We start from the raw sequence: 26,139 nt of genomic DNA on the forward strand, positions 1-26,139 counted from the left end.
TACCTAAACTGGTAAATCGGAAGTTCAGATTTTCTGCTTCCCATCTTCATTCTTCTTTCAAGTCTTCTTTGAAGTTCAGAACTTCGATTTTTGAATACAGTTTCATTTTTAATATTAAAGCTGAAGGTTTGAGTGACAGTACCAATTTCAGTGTCCACAGTATCGGCATCTAGAGTGAAATATTTAGCAGATTGTTAGAAAATAAGGAGCATGATCAGACATAAAAGAGCCTGAAGGCCCTAATCTTGCCTAAATATACAAACAAACAAGGGCAAACTAATTGCTGTAACATTCAACTGACCTTGTGATACTTCTGTGCAACTTTCAGTGACATCAGCTATTGTATTCTTGACACACTGAAAAACAAGACGTACATAAGATAGCAAGTGAAATGAAAACAGTTTCTCCCCAAAAAAAAAAAAAAAAAAAAAAAAAAAAAAAAAAAAAAAAAAAAAAAAAAAAAGAGAGAGAGAGAGAGAGAGAGAGAGAGAGAGAGAGAGAGAGAGAGAGAGAGAGGAGAAGAAGAAGAAGAAGAAGAAGGAGGAGGAGGAGGAGGAGGAGGTCCTAGCTCTAACATATGTCTAAATCTATTTGAAAATTACAGGTGTAAGGAAACCAATAAGAAAGGAAATTTGAAATGTTAGTATTGGCTATTGTACTTACTAAACAAGAAAGTAAAAATAGCTCAGAACATCAATGAAGACAGAGAAAGATGGCTGCACTCACCCGATTTGCAAGTTTGCAATCTCTTCTGTCCAAACAGCAACATCTTTTCTGTCTTTTTGATGTCTGATGACTATTACTGGCTTTCTTGTTTAATACATGTGATCTCCCAGCCTTCTTCATTGATGTTTATTGACAGAGGTAATATGGCACAGACAGACTCTAAAAACAAGCAAAGCATAGTGCAAAAAATGGAATTTGACAATGCAAGCAATATAAGACTTCATTTCTTTATAGTAAAAGACAGCACACAAGTGTCAGTCAGTTACAGTCAGCACCTCTGTTTTCTAAACACATGGCCATGCCAGAGCAGACAGGGGCTGTGAAAGACTGAATACAGGAGAAAACGTGGTATACATGGAGTCCCAGATTTTTAAGGGTAAAATTATACAGATAGTAACAAATCCTAAACTGAATATGGCGAGAAAAGAAACAAATGGGAGGAAATGAGTATTTAGCTCCTTTTCTTAACAACCAACTTACAGCTTATAACAACTTAAGTTCATAGTCATTATTGTTATCAACATTTATGTGATCCATGATCTCATTGTAGGAGATTGCAACTGTCAAAAAAGTTTTTTAATAGGAAAAGGACACTGGGATGCATATCCCCCTGTAACAGAGCACCCTGGGTTGTGAAAAGTATTGAGACAAGGATTTCTGAACTTTTGTACAGGGTGTGGTAGATAAGTAATGAGACTGGCCGCAGCGCAGCGCCCCAGTCGCTCGCAGGGTGGTCTCCACCTGTACGTCACGAGGTGGGGGATCTGAGCTAACAATAGAACCGGTTCGCAGTCGTGTCGGAGCTCTGGTGCAGTGAGGGTCGAGCTTCGCGTATTACGTTGTTTGTGTGCCCGTGACACTTGTGAAAACGCTGAAGATGGATCGCTTGATAGAACAGCGGTATGCAATCAAATTTTGCTTTCGCTTGGGCAAAACTGCTTTGGAAACTTTTGCTATGATTACGGAGGCCTACAAAGAAGACTCCCTATCAAGAGCTCAAGTGTTCCGGTGGTTTAATGAATTTAAAAACGGGAGGGAATCCGTTGAAGACATGGAACGATCTGGACGCCCTTCAACGAGTCGTGTGGATGAAACGGTGGCCAAAGTGAAAGAACTCTGGACTCCGACCGTCGTTTAAGTCTCAAAATGATCGCCGATGAGGTCTCCGTGAATAAATTTATGGTTCACCAAATTGTTACGCAAGATTTGATGAGGAAAGTTTGCGCAAAATTGGTTCCCCGAGTGCTCACCGCCAAACAAAAGCAACAACGAGTGGACGTTTGCCGTGAGATGTTGAATGATTTGGAAAATAATCCACACTTTTTAGACAACGTAGTAACAGGCGACGAATCGTGGACATTCCAGTACGACCCGGAGACGAAATCCCTGAGCTCGGAGTGGCACACACCGGCATCCCCGCGGCCGAAGAAAGCAAGAATGTCAAAGTCCCGCATCAAGACAATGCTGATTGTGTTTTTCGACAAGCGGGGGTTAATTCACAAAGAGTTCGTCCCTCAGGGAAAGACTGTCAATGCCGAATTCTACAAAGAAGTCCTTCAGCGATTGCACAGAGCCGTCAAACGGAAGCGACAGGACCTTGCTCAACGCTGGCGTCTCCACCACGACAACGCTCCGGCGCACACAGCGTTCCTCGTGACCTCCTACTTGACCCGAATTGGAGTTGAAGTTTTGCCACAGCCACCATACAGCCCTGACTTGAGTCGTCCTGATTTCTTCCTATTTCCGAAGGTCAAAAGATGCCTGAAGGGTCATCGTTTCGACGATATTCCGAACATCCAACGTGCTGTCGCGAAGGCACTAACTGGGATAACTCAAACGGACTACAGTGGGTCCTATGAAGCTTGGAAAACGCACTGGCAACGTTGTGTCGACGGCCAAGGCGAGTACTTTGAAGAATATTAACGTTTTGTACAAATTGGATCAATAAATTTGTTTTTCTAGACTGAGTCTCATTACTTATCTACCACACCCTGTATTTGGCAGTGAGATCATTAGACATTTTTCCTATCTTCACTTGTGAATTAACAGTGGAAAGTTTAAGTGCTACAGACAAGTCACACACAAGAATGAAAGACACAAGCTGACCATTCTTTCTGATCCTTATTGATTGTTTGAGATTAAAATGTCTTTATCAGCATAACACAAAACTTTATGTAATAAAATTTAGTTTTTATGTAACAGAACACTTTCAGCCAAGACATACAATTCCTTGAAATTATCCTTCCCTTTCCATATCTGTTTACTTGTATTTACTTTACCATCTTTCTTTGTGTGGTTCAAGTTTTCATTTTAGATTTCGCTTTTAGGAATTATCCCCATATTAGACATCAGAATCACCTGTTATTTGCAGTGATATAACAGATTTCATGGAGGATAACTTCCATGAATTAATCCTGCAAAGCCTCATGACAGCAACACAGCACTGCTCTTCTTAATTTTGATGCTTTTTTACAAATCCTTTTGAAGTAATTGAGGTATTACAGTCAAAGCACGAGGTCAAAATAGCTCGATTCTGACAGCTAGTTTTACTTAAAAGGCAATGTTTTAATAGCTCAAAAAATGGCTCTGAGCACTATGGGACTTAGCATCTGAGGTCATCAGTCCCCTAGAACTTAGAACTACTTAAACCTAACTACCCTAAGGACATCACACACATCCATGCCCGAGGCAGGATTCGAAGCTGCAACCGTAGCGGTCACTCGGTTCTAGACTGTAGCGCCTAGAACCGCTCTGCCACACCGGCTGGCTTTTAATAGCTATTAATTCTGTATTACACCGAAAACACACTTAATACCTCGCCTACACAAAATTCAGTTTCACTTTTGTAAGTAACTGTTTGATATATACAACAATAAAATTGTTTGATTTTTATTTTGGCATTTTCCTTCTACTTTTTGTTTTTTATGTTTTTAGCCCTTTCAGCTCCCTTTAAAGCTGAATCAATATTGTATAAACACTATTTGTATGTAAAAGGAAATGACAATTTGTGACTGTCTACAAATGTCATTCAGCTGGACTGAAGTATCTGTATAACTGCCACAAGTATAGCTTAAAATTATATTAACTTTAATTTTATTCATAAGACACAAACTTCTACTGCAGATCTTGTCTGATGGCATGAGAATGGTGTTACAAGCCACCAAAATAAATGAAGCACCATCAAGTGAAGGGGGAGGCAGTTTTGGGAAGTCCAGGCACGTCATCACAGATGTAGCACACAAACTCTGACAGCTACAGATGTGCAGTGCGTATTTTTCAATATGGTGCTGTATTTCTTTTGCCTAATGTGAAGTTCACAACAATGATGCAGCAAGATAGTTCTGTGCAGCCATAAGTTTTTTTGTTTATACACGAAACCAAATAACCAAAGACTATGCAAAGATTTTGTTTGTTATTTATAAAGTTAAAAACAAAAAATGAACCTGCATCTTGGGACAACCAAGTAACAGAAAAGAATTATATTCACAGGAGTTGTGGATTTGGGATTGTATATTATGGGCTTTTATTAATGCCAATTCAGAGAAATTGACAGATCTCAACAGGACTGGAGCCATTTTAATTACGATAAAGCCATTTCTAATTTTGACAATTGCTGTCACTTCTCCTAATGCATCTTCAATCTCTTCAAATATAGCTGTTTCATTGCCAAGAACATATTTTGGGTCAGCTCAGTTGATATCACATATTACAGGACATTTGTGTCTCCATCTTTCAAGTCAGCTTTACTCCCTTTGTATTACCGGAGAAGTAAATGTCTTATGGTTGTATTTTTCCAAGTTGAAAGTGTCCTGGTATTCAAGTAAAACTTCTGGGGATCTTTTGATACCAGTGTGAGAAAGCTTGATTTATTTCATAGTCAACCCCCCCCCCCCTCCACCATGGTGCCACCCCCTCCAAAAGGTGCTCTAGCCATAGGAAGTACCTGCTCATAGCACTGGCTGTCTGACATGGCAACCATGGTCAGGAGTGGGGCACACATGGGGAGTTGACAGTGCTGGTACCAACTGTCCAATCCTTGCATCGTGGAGGGTTACCTAACAAGCCTCATCACAAATGGATAGTGTTGGCCTTTGGGGCATTATGTATTCCAATTCCGCAAACAGTGTTGAGGACAAAATAGCGCTTATAATTGAATGTATGCCATGTTGGTGACCTCCACCATGTACACTGCAATACTATTAAATTCAGAAAAATGGAAGGTAAATTTGGTTCTTGGGGACTGTGTGTATATGGACAGAAAACATGCGGGAAAATTTAGGAAAGAAAGAAAGACAGCATGTAACTGGAACCAGAGCCATCATTAAAAAGAGTATGCAGGACTCCTTGAGTCAGTCAGTCAGTCAGTCAGTCAGTCAGTCAGTCAGTGTGTGTGTGTGTGTGTGTGTGTGTGTGTGTGTGTGTGTGTGAGAGAGAGAGAGAGAGAGAGAGAGAGAGAGGGGGGGGGGGGGGGAATTCAGTTAAGAGAATTACAGCACAGGAACAGAAGAAAAGCAGAAGCACACTGTCTCATGGCACCCATGATGGCCACGCATGTGACACAAAATAGTTGTGTGCCCTTGGGGGAGAGACTGGTTACTTCTGATTCAAATAAACCATCTTGGCATAAGCCTGAAGTGAAACAGGTAAAGGGTTGCTGTTGTGACCAAGATTCAACTGAATGTAGGAAACAACTCAACAGAAACTTGATGAGTCTGGACTGGCCAATCTGGGGCAGGAACAATGGACAGTAAGACAAACAACAAAGAAATCTACAAATGAGATAGCACTGCAGATAAACCAAGTCCAACCAGTAATCAAAAGAGAGAAACACTGAGATGTAACAAAAACAGAGACCCAGAACCAACAGTACTTTGCACCAATGAAGTGAATACAGCATTAAGTCCCATCTTGTTACACAGCGGAACCTACAAGGTGGCTGTGACTACCAATTGGTTGGCAGAATGGCGTGCTGTGCCACAACAAGGTGGTGCTGATCCTAGCAGCCAACATCCAATTCCATGCCCTCCAGTCAGCAGCTGCGATACCATGAGCTGTCTGTAAGGAGACTGAAATGGGCATTACCTGGCAGATGCAGGTTATCTCATCACGCTGCAAGGAGATATGAGCCTGTTCACAACTGTGAGGTTTCTAATTAACCTGTTAGCACAGGGATTACCTGAGGAACTACTGCCAATTCAAGTGGTTAGATAATACTACACCAGTGTGTTGGGGCATGTGTGCAAACCACCCATCACACAAGGACTGTCACAGTAGTAAGGGATGGTTTGCCACCAGTAGGGGAAAAAACAACTATGCGGTACATGACAATTCAATTCCTGCATAACAAACTTTGATGTAATAGCACAGAAATTCGGTGGGAAAAAAAACACCACTAAATTAGATAAAGGACCACACTAAATTAAGCAAAAACAAGACCAAATTTGACAATAAACACCAAATTAGGCAAAAAACATGGAATTTGGTAAAACATGCAATTTGGCAAGAATATAAAATTTGTCAAAAAATACCAAATTTTGCAAAAGCAAAGAATTTGGGGAAAATCCTCAAATCTGGCAAAGATGTACAATTTGTCAAAAAACAACAAATTATAGAAAAGACCACTGAATTTAGCAAAAAATAGCAGCGATTTTATCTGTAAAATGGAACAATTTTTTTTCTGTCCCTACACATAACATTTCTTCAAAATGCTTTACCTTAATAAGCAATAAGTGCTCCCCACCCAATAAAAAGAAAAGAAAAAGAAAAAAGAAAAAAAAAACACCAACAACGAGATTGTAACTGTACCTGAAAGTAAGTGTGAAGGGTATTTAACTGTCGTTCAAACTCAGATGGCAAAGCAACAAGAGGTGGAGGTGGCATCTCCATTCTTCTTTCAATACAGGGAGTTCCATCTTTCAGCAGTCGTCCCTGTGCAGTAAGCCAATTAAGAGCATACAGCGCAGCAATTTTAGCAGCTTGAGATTTGGTATGTCCTTCTCCAGAAAACACTGCATGGGAGGGCCACCGTAAATGGTATGAACACTGCCATGAGTCCTTCATGCGACTGTAACTGGGGATTGCACAATAAGCACCACTGCGTAAGTGTTGCGCCACTTCCGCAAATACATTATGAAGAGTAGCTTTTGGTTGTGGGAAACGCCTAGCAACCATTTCTAACACTGCAAACAAAACACGAAACATCAATTTTCACTTGAATTTTCATTCCTTAAAATTGTGTGAATGTTATTTATTATATTTAAGTAATCCACCAAGTGAGAATACAACAGAGTGCAATAAAAGGCCACTTACCTGCCTTACAGACAGATGTCTCCGACTTATGTGATGAGTTAATGTTTCTGTCCACCAATATTTTTTCATTTTTCAGCTGTGCAATAGAAACGTCTGATGTTTTATTTTTCTTATTCTTGGAAGCCGAAATTTTATCATCTAATGTATAAAGTGACATGATTTTTTGTACTGGTTGGAGGTTCCCATCTTCACCTATTATATTTTTTTGTTTCAATAAACTCAGAGCTAATTGGGCAGCTTCGTGCTGAGCCTGACTTTTTGAATTTCCTCTTCCCACTGTTCTGCAAATTAAAAACCATTTGAAATGGTATATTTACAATACATATTCAAAAAATGAAATGGTTCAATACCTCAACTGCTTCAAGCAAACTAATAAGAATAAATGTTGTAGGGAAGTTCTGGTAGAATGTAAATACTTCTGGATTAAAGGAGACTATTCACTGAAAAGCAGAAGCATTGAGCCAGTGATAGATACCAAAAAAGGAAAGAAAACATGCTAGCTTTCGGGGTGAGAGAGACGTACGGGAGAGTGTGGGGACAAAGGTTACCGGAGATTTAAGCCAGGACAATTACAGGACTGAAGGATGGATGTGATGTACACATAACTCCTATATGGCAGTGGAATGAAGGATCTAGATGGTTCGGGCTGTGAAGAAGTTGAAAGTTGAGAATGTTATATCCAACAGCATGTTATGCCACTGGGTGATCAACTTTGTTCTTGGCAACAGTTTGGCAGTGACCATTTGTCCTAGTGGAAAACTTATTCATAATCATATTGACATAAAAAACTGCAGTCTTTGCAGTGGAGATGGTATATGGCATAATTGCTTTCACAAGTGGCTCAGCCTCTGATGCAGTAGGATAAGCCTGTGACAGGATGGGAGTAGGAAGTGCTGGCTGGGTGGATTGGGCAGGTCTTGCACCTTGGTCTTCCACAGGAGAATGGTCTCTGTAATATGAGGTTGGGAGTGGAGGTGGCACAGGGAAGGACTAGGATGTTGCATAGGTCGGGTGGGCAATGGAACACCATTTCAGGATGGGTATTTGATAGGTTGTATGTTATTTCAGGGCATGATGAGATATAATCTAAGCTCTGATGAATACAATTCAGCTGTCCCAGTTCAGGGTGATACTGGGTGACGATGGGGGCATTCGTGAGTAGCCAGTTTTTGGAAGCGATGAGAGGATTGGAGATGTGTGAAGATATGGTATGGGAAACCTGTTTGTTGACTAGGTTTGGGGGTAGTGCCTGTCTGTTAAGGTTTTTGCGAGACCTTCCACACACTCGGTGAGCGAGTTCTCATCACTGCAGATACATTATCCATGGGGGGTTAGGCTGTATGGAAGAGATTTTTTGGTGTGGGAGGGATGGCAGCTGTCTAAATGCAGATACTGTTGGTAGTTAGTGAATTTAATGTGGACACAGGTGAGAATGGAGTCATCAGAGAGGTAGTCAATGTCGAGGAAGGTGGCACACTGGGTTAATGAGGGCTAACTGAAACAGACAAGAGAGGGCGGTCTAAAGATTCTGAAGGAGTGAGGATAGAGTGTCTCGACCCTCAGTCCACATCATGATATCAATGAACCTGAACCAGATTAGGGGTTGGGAGTTCTGGGAGACTAGGTAAGTTCCCGCTAGATGGCCCATAAACAGTTGGCTTAGGAAGGTGTCTGTGGCTGTGCCGGGGATTAGTCTGCATACCTTTTCTTTAAACGGAAATAGTTGTGTGTCAGGATATGGTTGATAAGACCTGTAAGGTATATGTTAAGTCATTCAGACTCCAAACCTACTACCTCATTCCTTTTACACCTTGCCAACTGCTACTATTTTTCCTTTGAAGGAAAGCTATACAAACAAATTTGTGGCACTGAGAAGGGCACCTGCATGACACCCTCTATGCCGAACTACACTCCTGGAAATTGAAATAAGAACACCGTGAATTCATTGTCCCAGGAAGGGGAAACTTTATTGACACATTCCTCGGGTCAGATACATCACATGATCACACTGACAGAACCACAGGCACATAGACACAGGCAACAGAGCATGCACAATGTCGGCACTAGTACAGTGTATATCCACCTTTCGCAGCAATGCAGGCTGCTATTCTCCCATGGAGACGATCGTAGAGATGCTGGATGTAGTCCTGTGGAACGGCTTGCCATGCCATTTCCACCTGGCGCCTCAGTTGGACCAGCGTTCGTGCTGGACGTGCAGACCGCGTGAGACGACGCTTCATCCAGTCCCAAACATGCTCAATGGGGGACAGATCCGGAGATCTTGCTGGCCAGGGTAGTTGACTTACACCTTCTAGAGCACGTTGGGTGGCACGGGATACATGCGGACGTGCATTGTCCTGTTGGAACAGCAAGTTCCCTTGCCGGTCTAGGAATGGTAGAACGATGGGTTCGATGACGGTTTGGATGTACAGTGCACTATTCAGTGTCCCCTCGACAATCACCAGTGGTGTACGGCCAGTGTAGGAGATCGCTCCCCACACCATGATGCCGGGTGTTGGCCCTGTGTGCCTCGGTCGTATGCAGTCCTGATTGTGGCGCTCACCTGCACGGCGCCAAACACGCATACGACCATCATTGGCACCAAGGCAGAAGCAACTCTCATCGCTGAAGACGACACGTCTCCATTCGTCCCTCCATTCACGCCTGTCGCGACACCACTGGAGGCGGGCTGCACGATGTTGGGGCGTGAGCGGAAGACGGCCTAACGGTGTGCGGGACCGTAGCCCAGCTTCATGGAGACGGTTGCGAATGGTCCTTGCCGATACCCCAGGAGCAACAGTGTCCCTAATTTGCTGGGAAGTGGCGGTGCGGTCCCCTACGGCACTGCGTAGGATCCTACGGTCTTGGCGTGCATCCGTGCGTCGCTGCGGTCCGGTCCCTGGTCGACGGGCACGTGCACCTTCCGCCGACCACTGGCGACAACATCGATGTACTGTGGAGACCTCACGCCCCACGTGTTGAGCAATTCGGCGGTACGTCCACCCGGCCTCCCGCATCCCCACTATACGCCCTCGCTCAAAGTCCATCAATTGCACATACGGTTCACGTCCACGCTGTCGCGGCATGCTACCAGTGTTAAAGACTGCGATGGAGCTCCGTATGCCACGGCAAACTGGCTGACACTGACAGCGGCAGTGCACAAATGCTGTGCAGCTAGCGCCATTCGACGGCCAACACCGCGGTTCCTGGTGTGTCCGCTGTGCCGTGCGTGTGATCATTGCTTGTACAGCCCTCTCGCAGTGTCCGGAGCAAGTATGGTGGGTCTGACACACCGGTGTCAATGTGTTCTTTTTTCCATTTCCAGGAGTGTATAAGCCATCTACTGGAAACCTTCATAGCCCCCCAAAACTACCAACCTCTCATCTGGTTAAGATTCATTAGTGATATCATGATCTGAACTCAGGGCCAAGACAACCTATCATCATTCCTTCACTACCTCAAGACCTTATCTCCCAACATGCAACCTTCCTGGATGCTGATGTCCATCTCTTTCCAAACAGATTTCCCATGCCATATCCTTCACTCCTCCTCCCCCCCTTTACAATTGGCTACTAAGAAGTGCCGCTCCCTCCCTTCTGTTAAGAACCAGTATCATCCTGAACTGGGATAGTTGAACCATATCCTTTGTCAGGGCTTCGATTATCTCTCATCATATCCTGAAATGGGGGACATCCTACCCAAGACTGTTCCCAACCCTCCTAAAGCAGGGTTCCATCATCCACCTACAAAACTCCCTGGTCCATTTCTACGCCACTCCCACTCCCAACCCCTTGCTACGAGGATCATATCCCTGGGGAAAACACAGGTGCAAGACCTACCTAAACCACCCACTTAGCACTTAGCACTTCCAATTCCAGTCCTGTCACTGGCTTATCCTACACCATCAGAGGTCAGGTCACCTGTGAAAACATCCATCTCATATATCAACTCTGCTGCAAACACTGCACAGCTTTTTGTGTCAATACAGACCAGCTGTCCACTAGGATAAATTGCCACCACCAAACAGTTGCCAAGAACAAAGATGACCACCTGGTGACAAAACATGTTCAATTTCAATGGTTCGTTCACAACCTGGGCCATCTGGATCCTTCCCTCCACCACCAGCTTCTCTAAACTATGCAGAGGGAAGAACAGTTTCCCCTTCCTCTGTCCTGTTCTGCTTCCCAACTCACATCTTCAGTGTGCACCTTTCACCAATGCCTCTGGCACCTGTGCATCACTTGCCTAGCCCTTGCACCTGCCACCTTTCCCACCCACGCACTTTCCTACTCAGGAAGTTGGCTGCCTCCCTCTGAGCTGCCGAGCTGCCAGTCACCCAACCCATGCTCTCTCCCTCCTCCTGTCTCCCTCTCCCGCTACCCACCATAAGTCACAACCTGTCCCACCTAAAAATAGGCGGACCTTGGAGCAATTACCCTAATGGGACAGAAATCAGTAGATAGACACACAAATGACTAAAATTTCAGAAAAACTGGATCATTTATTCAAGAGAAAGAGCTTGTTGCTCTTTATGACAAGCCATCTGGGCTTATATTTCATGAAGATAATGCCCATCCTGTAATACCACAACCCTTTAGGATCCTACATCCTTTTACTAGTCTCAACCCCACTCTTCAGAAGAGGGCATATGTGTAATATCAGTATGCTGCTTTAATTTTGTCTTTTCAGGTTATCTGGACTCGAATACCCTGAAGATTTTCTTTTGCAGTCAATTAATAATTTGCATAAATTTAATCTATTGTTTTGACATTGTTTACATTGGGTTTCACCAACATGCAGAATGAAGGAAACATGTTTGGTTAAAAGCTCATGTATCATCACAACTTTTACATTATACAAACTTCAGGCACATGGTAGGAATAAAATTGCTATTGCAATTATCGCATAATTAATGATTAAAGTTCCAGTGTTTCTAGTCATCAAAAGACAGCTATTTTTAGGTTTTCAAACTAAGAAACAAATTGTATCCACAATAGAAATATGACATGATAATTTTTCTGTCAGAATTAAGCATACTAATGTTTTAATTGGTGCTAGTTAATGGAATTGTAATTATGACTATACAGAAATGTAAAGTTTTACTCATAGAAAAAACTTGTAATTTATAGTCTTAATAGAAACAGATTCTTTCTGGTCTTTGTATGAAATTATTCACTTTTATTTCATGTGAAATTCTGTGCAATTTGAGAAGATGTATGTAAAAGTTTTAATTGTTATACCTAAAAATTTAATATGTAACAATGTCAGGAATTGTTTAAAATCATACAATAGAGGCAATTTGTACGCTGCCATATCTCAGTTGGAGTTCAGTTTGATGTCAGTCTTGAGACGGCATTAAGTCAATTTTGATGTAGGGAGTTCGCTGCCGAACATCTAGTGTGCGAAATAAGACTCGTTGTGAACACGATTTCCTGGAGCTTATTTCTACCATTGCGTGATTCCCGAGTGGCAATTCAGTACCATCAAGATGAACCTATGGCAGCAGCACCCCAAATTACCCAAGATACGTATTATTTACTTGGTGGAGGATATCTGTAATATGATGTGCCATTTGGTTTTCTTGTGTTAAGCAACAATACACATCCCAAAGTTCACCACGCAAAAATCGTTTTTTGCCATGTTATCTTACAGCCCACAGTTTCTACTACTTGTCTCTGTGCTCACCAAACCCTACCTTGGCCAGCAAGGTTGCTTGATCTCTCCCCAATTCAGAACATTTGGAGCAATAAGGATGGGGCTCTCCAACGAGCTCGGGATTTTAACGATCTAAAGTGAGAGACGGACAGAATTTGGCAAAATATCCCTCAGGAAATCGAAAAACTCTGTTGATCAATGCCAAGCTAAATACATGCAATGGACTGCAAGTGGACTAACTCATTATTGACTTCCTCTATTTTTGAAGCTCTCTCTCTTCAATAAATCATCCAATTTTTTGGAAATAGTAATCATTTGTTTGTACATGTACATCACATCTACAGATTTCAGTCCCATTCAAATGATCCCTTAGTGGTCTTTTTCTTTTCATTTTTTTTTCTCTTTTGGAGTGCATTTAAAGAATAAAGGTATAGTTATAATTATCCTATGGATATGGTCCTATGGTTAGCAACTCATTCAAGAACAGATACATAATAACAAAAAGAGTGACATGTTCAATGCACATATCTTTCATATAAAAGAAAAGTAGTAACAAAAAGTAAACACAGCAGCTCATGGTATGTTTCAACATTCTTTGTCAATTTTAAGTGCACCTAATTCCACATCTACTTCAAGATCTAAAGCTACATCGGTACTCTGTGATCTACCGTACAGTGGGTGGGTACTCCTTACCACTACTAGTCATTTCCATTCCCGTTCTACTTGTTTCTGTATGAGCCTCGCTTTCTCAAATAGTAACTTTGTGGTCCTTACGCACATGTAAGTTAGCAGCTGTATGATCATTCTGCAGGCAGCTGCAAATGCCAGTCCTCTAAATTGTCTTAATACTGTTCCTCGAAAAGAATGTTGCCTTCCCTCCATGGATTTCCATTTGAGTTCCTGAAGGATCTTCATAATGCTTACATGTTATTTGAACCTAATGGTAACAAATCTAGCAACCTGCTTCAACGTCTCCCTTCAATCTGACCTGTTATGGATCTCAAACACTTTGGCACTACTCAAGAATAGGTCACACCAAATTTCTATATGTGGTCGTCTTAACAGGTGAACCACTCTTTCCTAAAATTCTCCCAATTATCTGAACCAGACTATTCACCTTCCCTACAATGGTTCTCTCGTGCTCATTCTGTTTCATATTGCTTTGCAACATCCCATTCAGTAACAGATTCAATGTAGGATATTGCCTGACATGGGGTAAAATATAAGCATGAAGCTTTTCAGACAAGGAAGGTGGCTGGGTAGTAGGCAGACTTTAATGCCGCAAAATCAGTTGTGAGATGTTATGCAACAATTGATAGATCTGTATAGAGACCACTTGGAAGGGCAAAACCCAGAATGGAAGACTGCAGCTGCCAACGGTGGAGGGTGTGGAGGGTAGCCCACTCAGACTAAGAACGGACTGAAGAACCTAGAGAGGACACAAAGCATACCCAGTGCACCCACTTGCACTGTTTGATTAACTAATGAGCTTTGGCGCAAAGACATTTAAAGGTAATGAGATGGCAGAGGGTGGGTGTCACTTAAGATGTTGCAAGGAGCGACAATGATCATGGATGGCAGTGGAAATGGCTGTGATCCAGCACGGGACAGGCCAACGCAATGCTGGCAACACAAATTATCTTATCGGACAGATCATGTATGACTTCATTGAGACAACCTGACAAAGAAGGCGTAAACACAAAATAGGAAGTATATAGAGGCCAATCAGCACAACTGAAAGCCCAGCAGGGTAACCTGGTCATCTGGAAATGGGAAGGGAATGAGAATGTCAACAGGAAGTGGTCACAATCACAGGGGATATTGTGTGGTGACCAGTGTACAAAAGGAAGAAGGGGAGGGTAAGGGTAGGGACTGAAAGATCAATGGTAGAGAAAGTGCCAGATGCAGCACTAAAATGAGTATGAGAACCATCATTAAGAAGCCACAGGTCATAGTCCACAAGAAATTGGGTCAATGATGAGCCACCAATTAAGTGATAAAGCCCCATAAAGGGTGGAGAGCATCAAAATCACGAAGGAGGAGAAAGGGAGGGAGGAAGAGAGTAGTCGCTAAAGGAGAGCAGTTAGGCATCAGATGTAGATGGCCCGCCAATGAGGGAGATAGAAATAGCAAACTGTGCCCACATATTCCAAGTGGAACAGGACAGTAATTGGTTCCAATGTGATACAAAGGCGGAATCCATGTACTAATAATGCCCATATGGACCAATGTGCCAACACCACCAGAAGCCCTCAAAGGGTTGACCATGTGCCGACAAAGCACAGAACCCACAAACGGTCAGTAAGTGACTATCACTAAAATGAGATTCCTGGAGAATGACAGAAACTGCCAAGTAAAAGGCAATAAGGGATTGCGACTCAGTGAGGTGACAGTAGTACCCATTACAGTTCCACTGAATACGCACAGAGCAGGTATCCAACTGGGAGGCCAATTGGGCTGGAACTAATCACATCACCAGGTCACCATCTGTCACCTAGGAGGTCAGGGTAACATCCGTAAGTAAGAGGTCAGGCTCAGGCTGCAAGGGGGGGGGGGGGGGGGGGGGAAGACGACGACATGGCAACTCTGGGGACAATGAGAAGGAGGGGGAGGGGAGGGCTTGTCCTGGGGCTTAAGTCTCTTCCTCTTCCTCCTCCTCCTACTACTCCTCCTCCTCCTCCTCCTCCTACTCCTGTGAGAAATTGAGGAGGGCAAGGAACGGAGGGAGAACAGGCTTTTGCAAGATTTGAAACAGCAAGGGAGGGAGCAACCTTTGTGCACACAGACTGTGTGTGTCCTGTGGCCAAGTTGTGGTAGCAGGCCTCCGGCCAAAGAGATTCCAGTGGAGGGGTTCCACGAGGGAGCCCCATCACCAGCAGCTGCCAAGGAAGGGGGACACTTCTTCAGCTGGGGAGGGAGAGCAGCACCCAGTGGGGAGGGCGTGGGAACCACAGGGGAGGAGGAGGGGAGGGATGGTACAGAGGTAAGGAAGAGGGAGGAGGGGAAGGACATAACTGAGGCAAAGGTAGAAGTCACCGACACAGAGTGGAGTTGGTCACATTTCTGACAAGCCTCAGTGTAAGAAACAATCAGTGGACTTATACTCATGTACCTTCTTTTCCATCTTATAAGCTGTGTACTCTGGTAAGCGTGGAGAGTGATTGTCATTACAATTAACACATACAGACGGTGGAACACAGGGGCTCACCTCATGGAGTTAGTGTCCACATTCACCATGTAAAGGTGTTCGCTGTATAGTGGGAAGACGTGTGCCCAAAATCAAACATGAATGTGCAATATGGGACGTACGGCTTCACATCAAACCAATAAGACAACCTTGACCTTCTATCTCAACTGCCACAGTAGAGGTGCTGGTATTGGTGTGATTGTCCTTATGAACTTTCTGAACACACCGAACAAAACGAACACCCTGTCGTTCCAGAATGGCCTGGAGTTTCTCATCAGTTTGAATGATGAGGTCCCTATGAAAAATGACTACCTGAACCATATTCAAAGACTGATGAGGAGTAAGAACATGGGATGTTGCCAAGATGATCACAAGCACTAACGGCTGCAGAAGTCAATTTTTATCAACAACGAACTTCACAGCATCTTACTGAGATACTCCACTTCACCAAACTTGTCTTCAATATTTTCCACAAAAAATACCAGCTTTCTGGCAGTGAAGTGCCCCTGTCTGTCCTAGTGCAGACCAGGTAGTGACAAAAGTATTCCACCCCAAACCAGTGACCCTGGCCCTCGTGTAACCACGGAAGGGGAGGTTGCATGGTCATAGAAAGCACCATTAAATGACCCACTGCCCACCAAAGAGGCAGCTACAGAGATAAGGCCAGTTTTTGGAGCTTGATACATTTCATACGCGAAGCATCTGCCCTGATACCACCCACTTCAATCAGGAGTTCTCCCCAAGAGTGCCACCCAGCCACAGCTGGGACCGTCTGGCCCTGCGGGTTCTGATGCTCCACGATGACAAGCAACCACTCCTAGACATACATGGGGAGGCAACAGCTCAGGTATCAGAAGTGTGATCCCTGCGTTGCCATGGTGCTTAGCTAGACGGTTACACAACAGCCCCAACACACATACTGCCTACAGATGCTGCTGACCTATTGGAGCAGAGGAGGGCTATGGGGGGAGGGAGGGGGGGGGGGGGACGAAGAGAGAAAGAAAGGGGGAGAAGTATCCTTGTCATGTGTGCTACAGAGGGACTACTTCCCCAAATGGCTCACACTACAGAGAGAAAATTTAGAAGTGGAGATCAAACACCAAAGTGGGACCAAACATCAATAACGAAGGATGAAAAATAAAAGGCAAGGGGACCAAAACCGCAAGGAATACCTGCAACCAGGTGGAAAGGCAGGTCGTCACAAGTAAGAACACCAATAGAGGTGATGAAGGGGGCACAGGAAAAGGAGCAAGGACAAGGAAGGTGGGGCACAGGGAAGGAAATGCAGCCTGGGAGGGAAGAATGGGCTACAACAGCTCATAGCATTGTGAGGGCCATGCATTAATTCATGAAAGAACTGTGCACCCCTCGAAAGGACCATTTAGTTGCATAACTACTTACAGAAAACATGAAAACCATCAGTTTTTAATATTTTCATTTCATGAGTAATGTAAAAAAATTAAATAGGTATGACATAGTAAGTAAGAAACATAATAATCAGAAGAAATATGAAAGAAAGGAGGGGGGCGAGTGGAAACGAGGAGATCAGGGGTCCCCCAGAAATGCTAAGCAAACTTGGGCACCAGCATCACCACAGACCCGTCCTGACACTCACACCACACCACTATCATGATACGATGGGGACTACATGGGGGAAGAATACGAAAGAAAAGGGGAAACAAAGCTGTGTAACAGACCAGAGAAAATGTAGGGAACAGATGAAGAACCTGGGCAGTGTGGAAGCAAGGTCAAGGCCTCCATTACAAATGCTTTCGCTAACTGAAGGACTCAACTTTACAGGAAAATTCAAGGACAAACTTGAGAGGAAAAATCACTTCCACAAAGAAAACAGAGGACAGACATAACCATTCAAGAGTCATCCACTAAAATCTGACACAAGGAAGGTGGGGTGGGCATATTTAGTGCGAAGGGCCAAAAAGTGGGGGCAGTCCACAAAAATATGGATCCCCGTGAGTGGAGCCCCACAACTACAAAGGGTAAAGGGTGCGACAGCTCTACATCTACATCTACATCCATAGTCCGCAAGCCACCTGACGGTGTGTGACGGAGGGTACCCTGAGTACCTATATCGGTTCTCCCTTCTATTCCAGTCTCGTATTGTTCGTGGAAAGAAGGACTGTCGGTACGCTTCTGTGTGGGCTCTAATCTTTCTCATTTTATCCTCTTCGCAAGATATATGTAGGAGGGAGCAATATACTGCTTGACTCTTCGGTGAAGGTATGTTCTCGAAACTTTAAAAAAAGCCCGTACCGAGCTACTGAGCGTCTCTCCTGCAGAGTCTTCCACTGGAGTTTATCAATCATCTCCGTAACGCTTTCGCGATTACTAAATGATCCTGTAACGAAGCGCGCTGCTCTCCGTTGGATCTTCTCTATCTCTTCTATCAACCCTATCTGGTACGGATCCCACACTGCTGAGCAGTATTCAAGCAGTGGGCGAACAAGCGTACTGTAACCTACTTCCTTTGTTTTCGGATTGCATTTCCTTAGGATTCTTCCAATGAATCTCAGTCTGGCATCTGCTTTACCGACGATCAACTTTATATGATCATTCCATTTTAAATCACTCCTAATGCGTACTCCCAGATAATTTATGGAATTAACTGCTTCCTATTGCTGACCTGCTATTTTGTAGCTAAATGATAAGGAATCTATTTTTCTATGTATTCACAGCACATTACACTTGTCTACATTGAGATTCAATTGCCATTCCCTGCACCATGCGTCAATTCGCTGCAGATCCTCCTGCATTTCAGTACAATTTCCCATTGTTACAACCTCTCAATACACCACAGCATCATCTGCAAAAAGCCTCAGTGAACTTCCTATGTCATCCACAAGGTCATTTATGTATATTGTGAATAGCAACGGTCCTATGACACTCCCCTGCGGCACACCTGAGATCACTCTTACTTCGGAAGACTTCTCCCCATTGAGAATGACATGCTGCGTTCTGTTATCTAGGAACTCTTCAATCCAATCACACAATTGGTCTGATAGTCCATATGCTCTTACTTTGTTCATTAAACGACTGTGGGGAACTGTATCGAACACCTTGCGAAAGTCAAGAAACACGGCATCTACCTGTGAACCCGTGTCTATGGCCCTCCGAGTCTCATGGATGAATAGCGCGAGCGGGGTTTCACACGACCGTCTTTTTCGAAACCCATCCTGATTCCTACAGAGTAGATATCTAGTCTCCAGAAAAGTCATTATACTCGAACATAATACGTGTTCCAAAATTCTACAACTGATCGACGTTAGAGATATAGGTCAACAGTTCTGCACATCTGTTCGACGTCCCTTTTTGAAAACAGGGATGACCTGTGCCCTTTTCCAATCCTTTGGAACGCTACGCTCTTCTAGAGACCTACTGTACACTGCTGCAACATGGGGGGCAAGTTCCTTCGCGTAGTCTGTGTAAAATCGAACTTTTATCCCATCAGGTCCAGCGGCCTTTCCTCTTTTGAGCGATTTTAATTGTTTCTCTATCCCTCTGTCGTCTATTTCGATATCTACCATTTTGTCATCTGTACGACAATCTAGAGAAGGAACTACACTGCAGTTTTCCTCTGTGAAACAGCTTTGGAAAAAGACATTTAGTATTTCGGCCTTTAGTCAGTCATCCTCTGTTTCAGTACCATTTTGGTCACAGAGCGTCTGGACATTTTGTTTTGACCCACCTACCGCTTTGACATAAGACCAAAATTTCTTAGGATTTTCTGCCAAGTCAGTACATAGAACTGTACTTTCGAATTCATTGAACGCCTCTCGCATAGCCCTCCTCACACTACATTTCGCTTCGCGTAATTTTTGTTTGTCTGCAAGGCTTTGGCTATGTTTATGTCTGCTGTGAAGTTCCCTTTGCTTCCGCAGCAGTTTTCTAACTCGGTTGGTGTACCACGGTGGCTCTTTTCCATCTCTTACGATCTTGCTTGGCACATACTCATCTAACGCATATTGTACAATGGTTTTGAACTTTGTTCACTGATCCTCAACACTATCTGTACTTGAGACAAAACTTTTGTGTTGAGCCGTCAGGTACTCTAATCTGCTTTTTGTCACTTTTGCTAAATAGAAAAATCTTCCTACCTTTTTTAATATTTCTATTTACAGTTGAAATCATCGATGCCGTAACCGCTTTATGATCGCTGATTCCCTGTTCTGCGTTAACTGTTTCAAATAGTTCGGGTCTGTTTGTCACCAGAAGGTCTAATATGTTATCACCACGAGTCAGTTCTCTGTTTAACTGCTCAAGGTAGTTTTCAGATAATGCACTTAAAAAAATTTCACTGGATTCTTTGTCCCTGCCAACCTTTATGAACGTTTGAGTCTCCCAGTCTCCGGCAAATTAAAATCTCCACCCAGAACTATAACATGGTGGGGAAATCTACTCGAAATATTTTCCAAATTATCCTTCAGGTGCTCAGCCACAACAGCTGCTGAGCCAGGGGGCCTATAGAGACATTCAATTACCATGTCTGAGCCTGCTTTAACCATGATCTTCACCCAAATCATTTCACATTTCGGGTCTCCGTCAATTTCCTTCAATACTATTGCACTTCTTATCGCTATAAACACGCCTCCCCCTTCACTGTCCAGCCTGTCTCTGCGGTATACATTCCAATCTGAGTTTAGGATTTCATTACTGTTTACGTCTGGTTTCAGCCAACTTCCTGTCCCTAGTGAATATGGGCGTTGTGACCGTTTATTAATGAGAGCAGTTCTGGGACCTTTCTATAGACGCTCCTGCAGTTTACTATTAGCACATTAATATTTTTATTCCCTGTTGCATTTTGCCTACTCCTACCTTGCCACGTCTCAGGAGGCGTCTTGTCGGGCCTAGGGAGGGAATTCTCTAACCTAAAAAACCCCCATGTGCACTCCACACGTACTCCGCTACCCTAGTAGCAGCTTCCGGCGTGTAGTGCACGCCTGACCTATTCAGGGGGACCCTACATTTCTCCACCCGATAGCGGAGGTCGAGAAATTGACACCTCAGATCTCCGCAGAATCGTCTGAGCCTCTGGTTTAAGCCTTCCACTGAGCTCCAAACCAGAGGACAGCGATCGGTTCTGGGAACGATGCTACAAATAGTTAGCTCTGATTCCACGAGCGAGGCATTCCACCTTCACCAATTCCGCCAACCGCCTGTACGAACTGAGGATGACCTCTGAACCCAGACGGCAGGAGTCATTGGTGCTGACATGAACAACAATTTGCAGTCGGGTGCACCCAGTGCTCTCTACTGCCGCCGGCAGGGCCTCCTCCACATCTCGGATGAGACCCCCCCGGCAAGCAGACAGAGTGAACACTGGCCTTCTTCCCCGACCTTTCCGCTATTTCCCTAAGGGGCTCCATCACCCGCCTAACGTTGGAGCTCCCAATAACTAATAAACCCCTCCCCCCGCGTGCCTGCTCGGACCTTGCTGAAGGAGCAGCCACATGTCCACTCACAGGCAAAGCGGGCGATGCCACACAGCCAGCCTCCACATTTACCCTCTGCCTCATGAACCGCGATCGCCGCTGAACCAGCCACTCCCCTTGGGGAGAGGGTGGCCCAACCGCGCCTGGTACCTACGAAGATGTCTCGATAGCAGGGACAGTGGGTGAAGCATGTCACACCTGGGGTGTACCATGCGACGCACCAGACTCCCCACTGCCGCTACACTCCGAGGCAGCAGCCTGAAGATGGCTGACCGCAGCCATCAACACGCTCAGCTGTTCGCAAACAGTGGCCAGCTCCTCCTGCGTCCGTACACAGCAGTCACAAATTCATTGCAGAGTACAAAACGATGGGTCAACCTATACTCTGTTCATCATAAGAATAAACCTGATGTGAACATTACACCATGTACTCTTCTGCGTTTGCTTGAATCTCATTGGATTTCATTTCGCATGGAGCGGAAGCCAAGCTGTGACCAGTACAGTCAAATACAATTGTAGGTATACATTTTATGCTTTGTTACACACACGTAGACTGAAAAATAATGCGGGACAACAGCTTTACCAGTGCATTAAACTTTGACAGAGCTGGCCAGCCAGTGGTCCAATTAACTTGCAATGGTGTGAGCATTTGGAGTTCAGATGTACAAAGAGAAAAGCAAAGAAACAATATGACAAAAGCATACTGCAAGGACTTCACCGTACTGTTGAATATTGAAGCCAATAACGGTATTAAATACAGTCAGTTGTTAGGTAATCTCTTAGCTCCTTCGTTATCTGAATCCAAGAAATAAGTCTCAGTTCTGGAACTGTCATCTGCTACGTTGATAACGAGTCAAGCAACAACAGAATCCATGAAGCCACAGAGGTGCCGCATTTTCTCGTCTTCTTTTGTGAGGTGCTGCCCCGAGTCCTGCCAGTTTTCGGCAGTGACATGTGAAAAAGCTGCATGCATTAGTTCCAGTATTTCTGGCAGCTTAACAGTCTTGTTATTTTTTGAGCCAAATCCCTTAACTTGGCTTCAGATTAATTCCATTGAGTTCATATTGTAATGGTACAGCAGCAAATGTAAAAATCCAGCATTTGTACGGTGTGCTTGATGCTGTGAAAATGATTGTTTTCTGCGTTTCTACGACAATTATGTGTATCTGTGGTATAAAACAATGGACATAGTCCAAATAAATAATATTTAGTTTTTACATTTTTGCCTTCACAAATTAGACATATGTTTTCTTAATTTAAGTAACCTTTGTTTAAGTCTTTCATAAAATATTGATAATCAAGAATTTATATTTGAAATGAAAACAAATTTCATGTGCAATATGTAATTAGAAGACATGCATTATTCATAACAAATTATGATGAATTTTACAAATATGAGATGTAAGTATTTCAAATTGAATGAGGAAAAAAATAAACAAATAAATAAATAAATGAGTCAAGCAAGACTTGAACCAGCAAACCATGGCCTGCAGTTTATTATCAATCCACTATGCTACCAACACCGTTCAAAATACAATCAAAGTTAGGATCTCAACTGTACGTAATACCCACCAAAAAACTTCAAAGCCAATTATCTCTGTAAATTTATGAAAAACATTAAGAACAATCTATTTCTCGGCACTTCTTAACCATGTTCCAAATGCGTGTTTTACTGTGGAACAGTAAGCAGCCTCAGACATTTTCATACTATGTATTAACAGTGCGACAATCTGAGCACAAGAGTGCAGAGGCTGTGACTGTACACAACTTCTGAAATAAAAGCTACATAACAAAAGCGTGATTAAGAAATACATTTCTGGCTGTTAGTACATTTGAATATCTTAAAATTTCATTTAACGTAACTTAATAATAATATATCTCATACAAAGTAGGGCCTACTTCCAAGAGCGTAACACCATCAGTGTACGTATGCTAAGGCTTCAGACCAATCATCGCATTTGCGTTTGTTTACATCTTGTTTATTCTTATGATGAAGGGACTATAGTATGGTCAGCACAAGGAGAGCAGAGGATGGTAGATTCCCACCAGGAGAGGCGGAAGTGAGAATGCCACATGGTAGGAGTCTCCTTGATTGTGCAAAGTGTATCAGACAGGGGGTAGTATCCCAAGAGTAGGTCCATGATTGGACAAAAAGAGATTTGATGTAAAGCCACAAATCTGCTCCCGGAGGGGACACAGAAAAGGTGCAGGTGGCCACCAAACAGCAAGACAATCAGCAAGTTCATTACGCGGGATACCTACACGACAAGGAAATCAACCAAATAAGCAGCATCTCCAAGATTTTTGGTGCCCGAGACCAAGGGGTGGCAAGAAAAACTCCAAGCAATAGCTTGAAGTCCACACACAACAGAACTCAGGTGAGTGAGGACCATTTAATGAAGCAGAGGGCCCAACAGGTGGCCATCAATTTCACATTAAACTCTCCACATGTGGTAGGCAAGAGATGGTGTTTCATGCCAACAGAAGACATGAAAGCATATCCCACATGATCAGTGGATTTAGGGCCATCAGCATAAAAAACAATGACAGCCTGAAATGCCATTGGGGCAATGGAGCATTCAGAGCCCGGAAGAGATTCATCCGAATCTGGGGCCAAGAAACCAAGGGGGTGGGGGTGGGGGAGGTGGTCGGGAGAGAACATGGGTGAGGTTGGTTGGCTGGATGATTAAAGGGACTAAACTAAAAGGTCATCAGTTCTTTTCTTCTCAACAGGTAGTCTACACGACTGTACATAAGAAATTGCCTACTGCACAAAACACAAGGGAAGAAAACCCCTAGGTCTACCACAGGTCAACACAGCAGAAATATGTGACAATAGAAGAAAAGGAAACAAAGGAGGACAAGCAGGCAAAATGCCCCATCTACAGAGGATCCAGAAACCCTGGAAAGTAGAGTGCAATGAGGGGACATACATCCGTAGTCCCCACCACTTACCAGAGGTAAGAGAAATTGTCTAGGAAGGTTTAGCAACACAGACAGGGCAAGAGGATCACACAGAGACAAAAGATGAACAAGTCTGGACCATCAAGCCGAGACAGCCGCAGCTCCATCTGGGCAGAGGAGGAAACAGAGTGCTCTGCCAACCTCTCAATGGGCCAATAAGGTCAAGTAGCCATCCCCTAAAGAGAATGGCAAAAGCCCCATTCACAAATAAAACATAGAACTAAGTGAGCTGCTGGGGTGTCTCCTAACACCAGGAGAGCAGTGACAGGGAGATTAAGAATCTGCCACAGGATGGTTAGGTTGCAACAGTCCAGCAAAATGTGGACCACAATCAAACAGGAATCACACAACAACGGGGTGGGTCCTCACAAGAGAGGAGGTGACCATGAGTCAGCCACGTATGGCCAATACAGAGCCAGTAAAGGAAATTAGAGACCTTGTGAGAGACTTGCATGGCAGAGCCATTCCGTACTCCGTATTCCTAAAACTTGATGGCATAATACCAACCAGAGGTTTGTTCCTGGAATACTGATCTGAAGAGTCAGTTTACAGTAGCCAGTTTGGCCAAGCTATCAGTGAGTTAATTCCCCTGGATTCTGAGATGGCCTGGAGTCCACATGAAGGTCACTGAACATCCACATTGTTCAAGGGTGTACAGGGAAGCCTGGATGGCAATGAGCAAGGGATGGTGAGGGTTAACACTGGCTGAGGGCTTGCAAACTGCTAGAGGAGTCATTGCAGATGAGGAAGAACCGCACCAGGTCAGGAACGGATATGCTTAAGAGCACAAGAGATGGCTACCAACTCCACAGTGGAAACACTACAGCCATCCAGCAAGGAAAACAGTTCAATATGTCCTGTGTGAGTACATGCGAAGTCCATGTGACCAGCAACCACTGAGCCTTCAGTATAGACTACTTCCGAACCCTGGGATGTGCCAAGGATGGAGAAAAATTGGTGGCGGAGGACCATGGGAGGGAACAAGTCTTTTGGACCTAGCGAGAGGTCAAGACGAGGTCAAGACGAAGTTGTGGCTGAGGGAAACACCATGGAGGTGTACATGAGTGGACCTGGAAGAGTGGGTGGAAGAGGAAACAACTGGAAGTCAGAGAGCAAAGACCGGATGCGGACTGAAATCATAATCCCCGATCTGGGCCGTCGGTGTGGGAGATGGACAAAGAAAAGGTGGTAGTTTAGATGCTTAGGGGAGTTGTGAATGCAGGTAACATAATTGACAAGCTGTTGTTGGCACCTGATCTGCAATACAGGGACCCCAGCCTCCACGAGTAAGCTGTTTACAGGGCTAGTTCGAAAGGCTCCTGAGTCATGTCGAACCCAGTGGTATATTGGATCCTGTCTCTACAATGCTGAGGGTGATGCCAAACTGTGTGCTGGACTCTCATAGTAAACACATTATTATATCGGGGCTTTGTTAAGCTACAGAAGGGCAGTGCAATCTGCACCCCACCCGGTGTTACTCAGGCAGCAAAGTGTATTAAGATGCAGCCACCAATTTCGCTTAAGCTAGTGAAGATGGCCTACCAATACTCTAAGACCAGTCCTAAAAATCAATAATTCTCCACAACATTGAGTAGTTGGTTGTGAACGTGGGTAGGAAGACAAGGCAGGGGGATGGAAGTGTCAGTAGAGGGGGGGTGGGGGGTGTCAGACGGGGGTGGGGGGTGTCAGACGGGGGTGGGGGGTGTCAGACGGGGGTGGGGGGTGTCAGACGGGGGTGGGGGGTGTCAGACGGGGGTGGGGGTGTCAGACGGGGGTGGGGGGTGTCAGACGGGGGTGGGGGGTGTCAGACGGGCGGGGTGTCAGACGGGCGGGGTGTCAGACGGGCGGGGT

The 26,139-nt window shown here is 44.3% G+C and overlaps 1 protein-coding gene across 3 annotated transcripts in view; it reads right to left on the reverse strand.

The window, feature by feature from the left end:
- The window catches only part of LOC126484184 (ATP-dependent RNA helicase DHX30-like), a 317,910-nt gene that overhangs the window by 239,585 nt on the left and 52,186 nt on the right, over positions 1-26,139 (reverse strand). For 2 of the 3 annotated variants that reach the window (XM_050107597.1, XM_050107596.1), the window contains exons 3-6: positions 7,036-7,316; positions 6,532-6,905; positions 302-356; positions 4-169 (exon numbers count right to left, since the gene is read on the reverse strand). In XM_050107597.1, the coding sequence (XP_049963554.1) occupies positions 4-169; positions 302-356; positions 6,532-6,905; positions 7,036-7,316 (876 nt within the window). Of the gene's footprint in view, positions 1-3; positions 170-301; positions 357-726; positions 886-6,531; positions 6,906-7,035; positions 7,317-26,139 lie in introns of those variants that run through there. The other variant, XM_050107598.1, reaches the window with a different exon arrangement.

The sequence above is a fragment of the Schistocerca serialis genome, chromosome 6 (assembly GCF_023864345.2).
Source record: "Schistocerca serialis cubense isolate TAMUIC-IGC-003099 chromosome 6, iqSchSeri2.2, whole genome shotgun sequence".
In the NCBI taxonomy this organism is placed as follows: Eukaryota; Metazoa; Arthropoda; class Insecta; order Orthoptera; family Acrididae; genus Schistocerca; species Schistocerca serialis.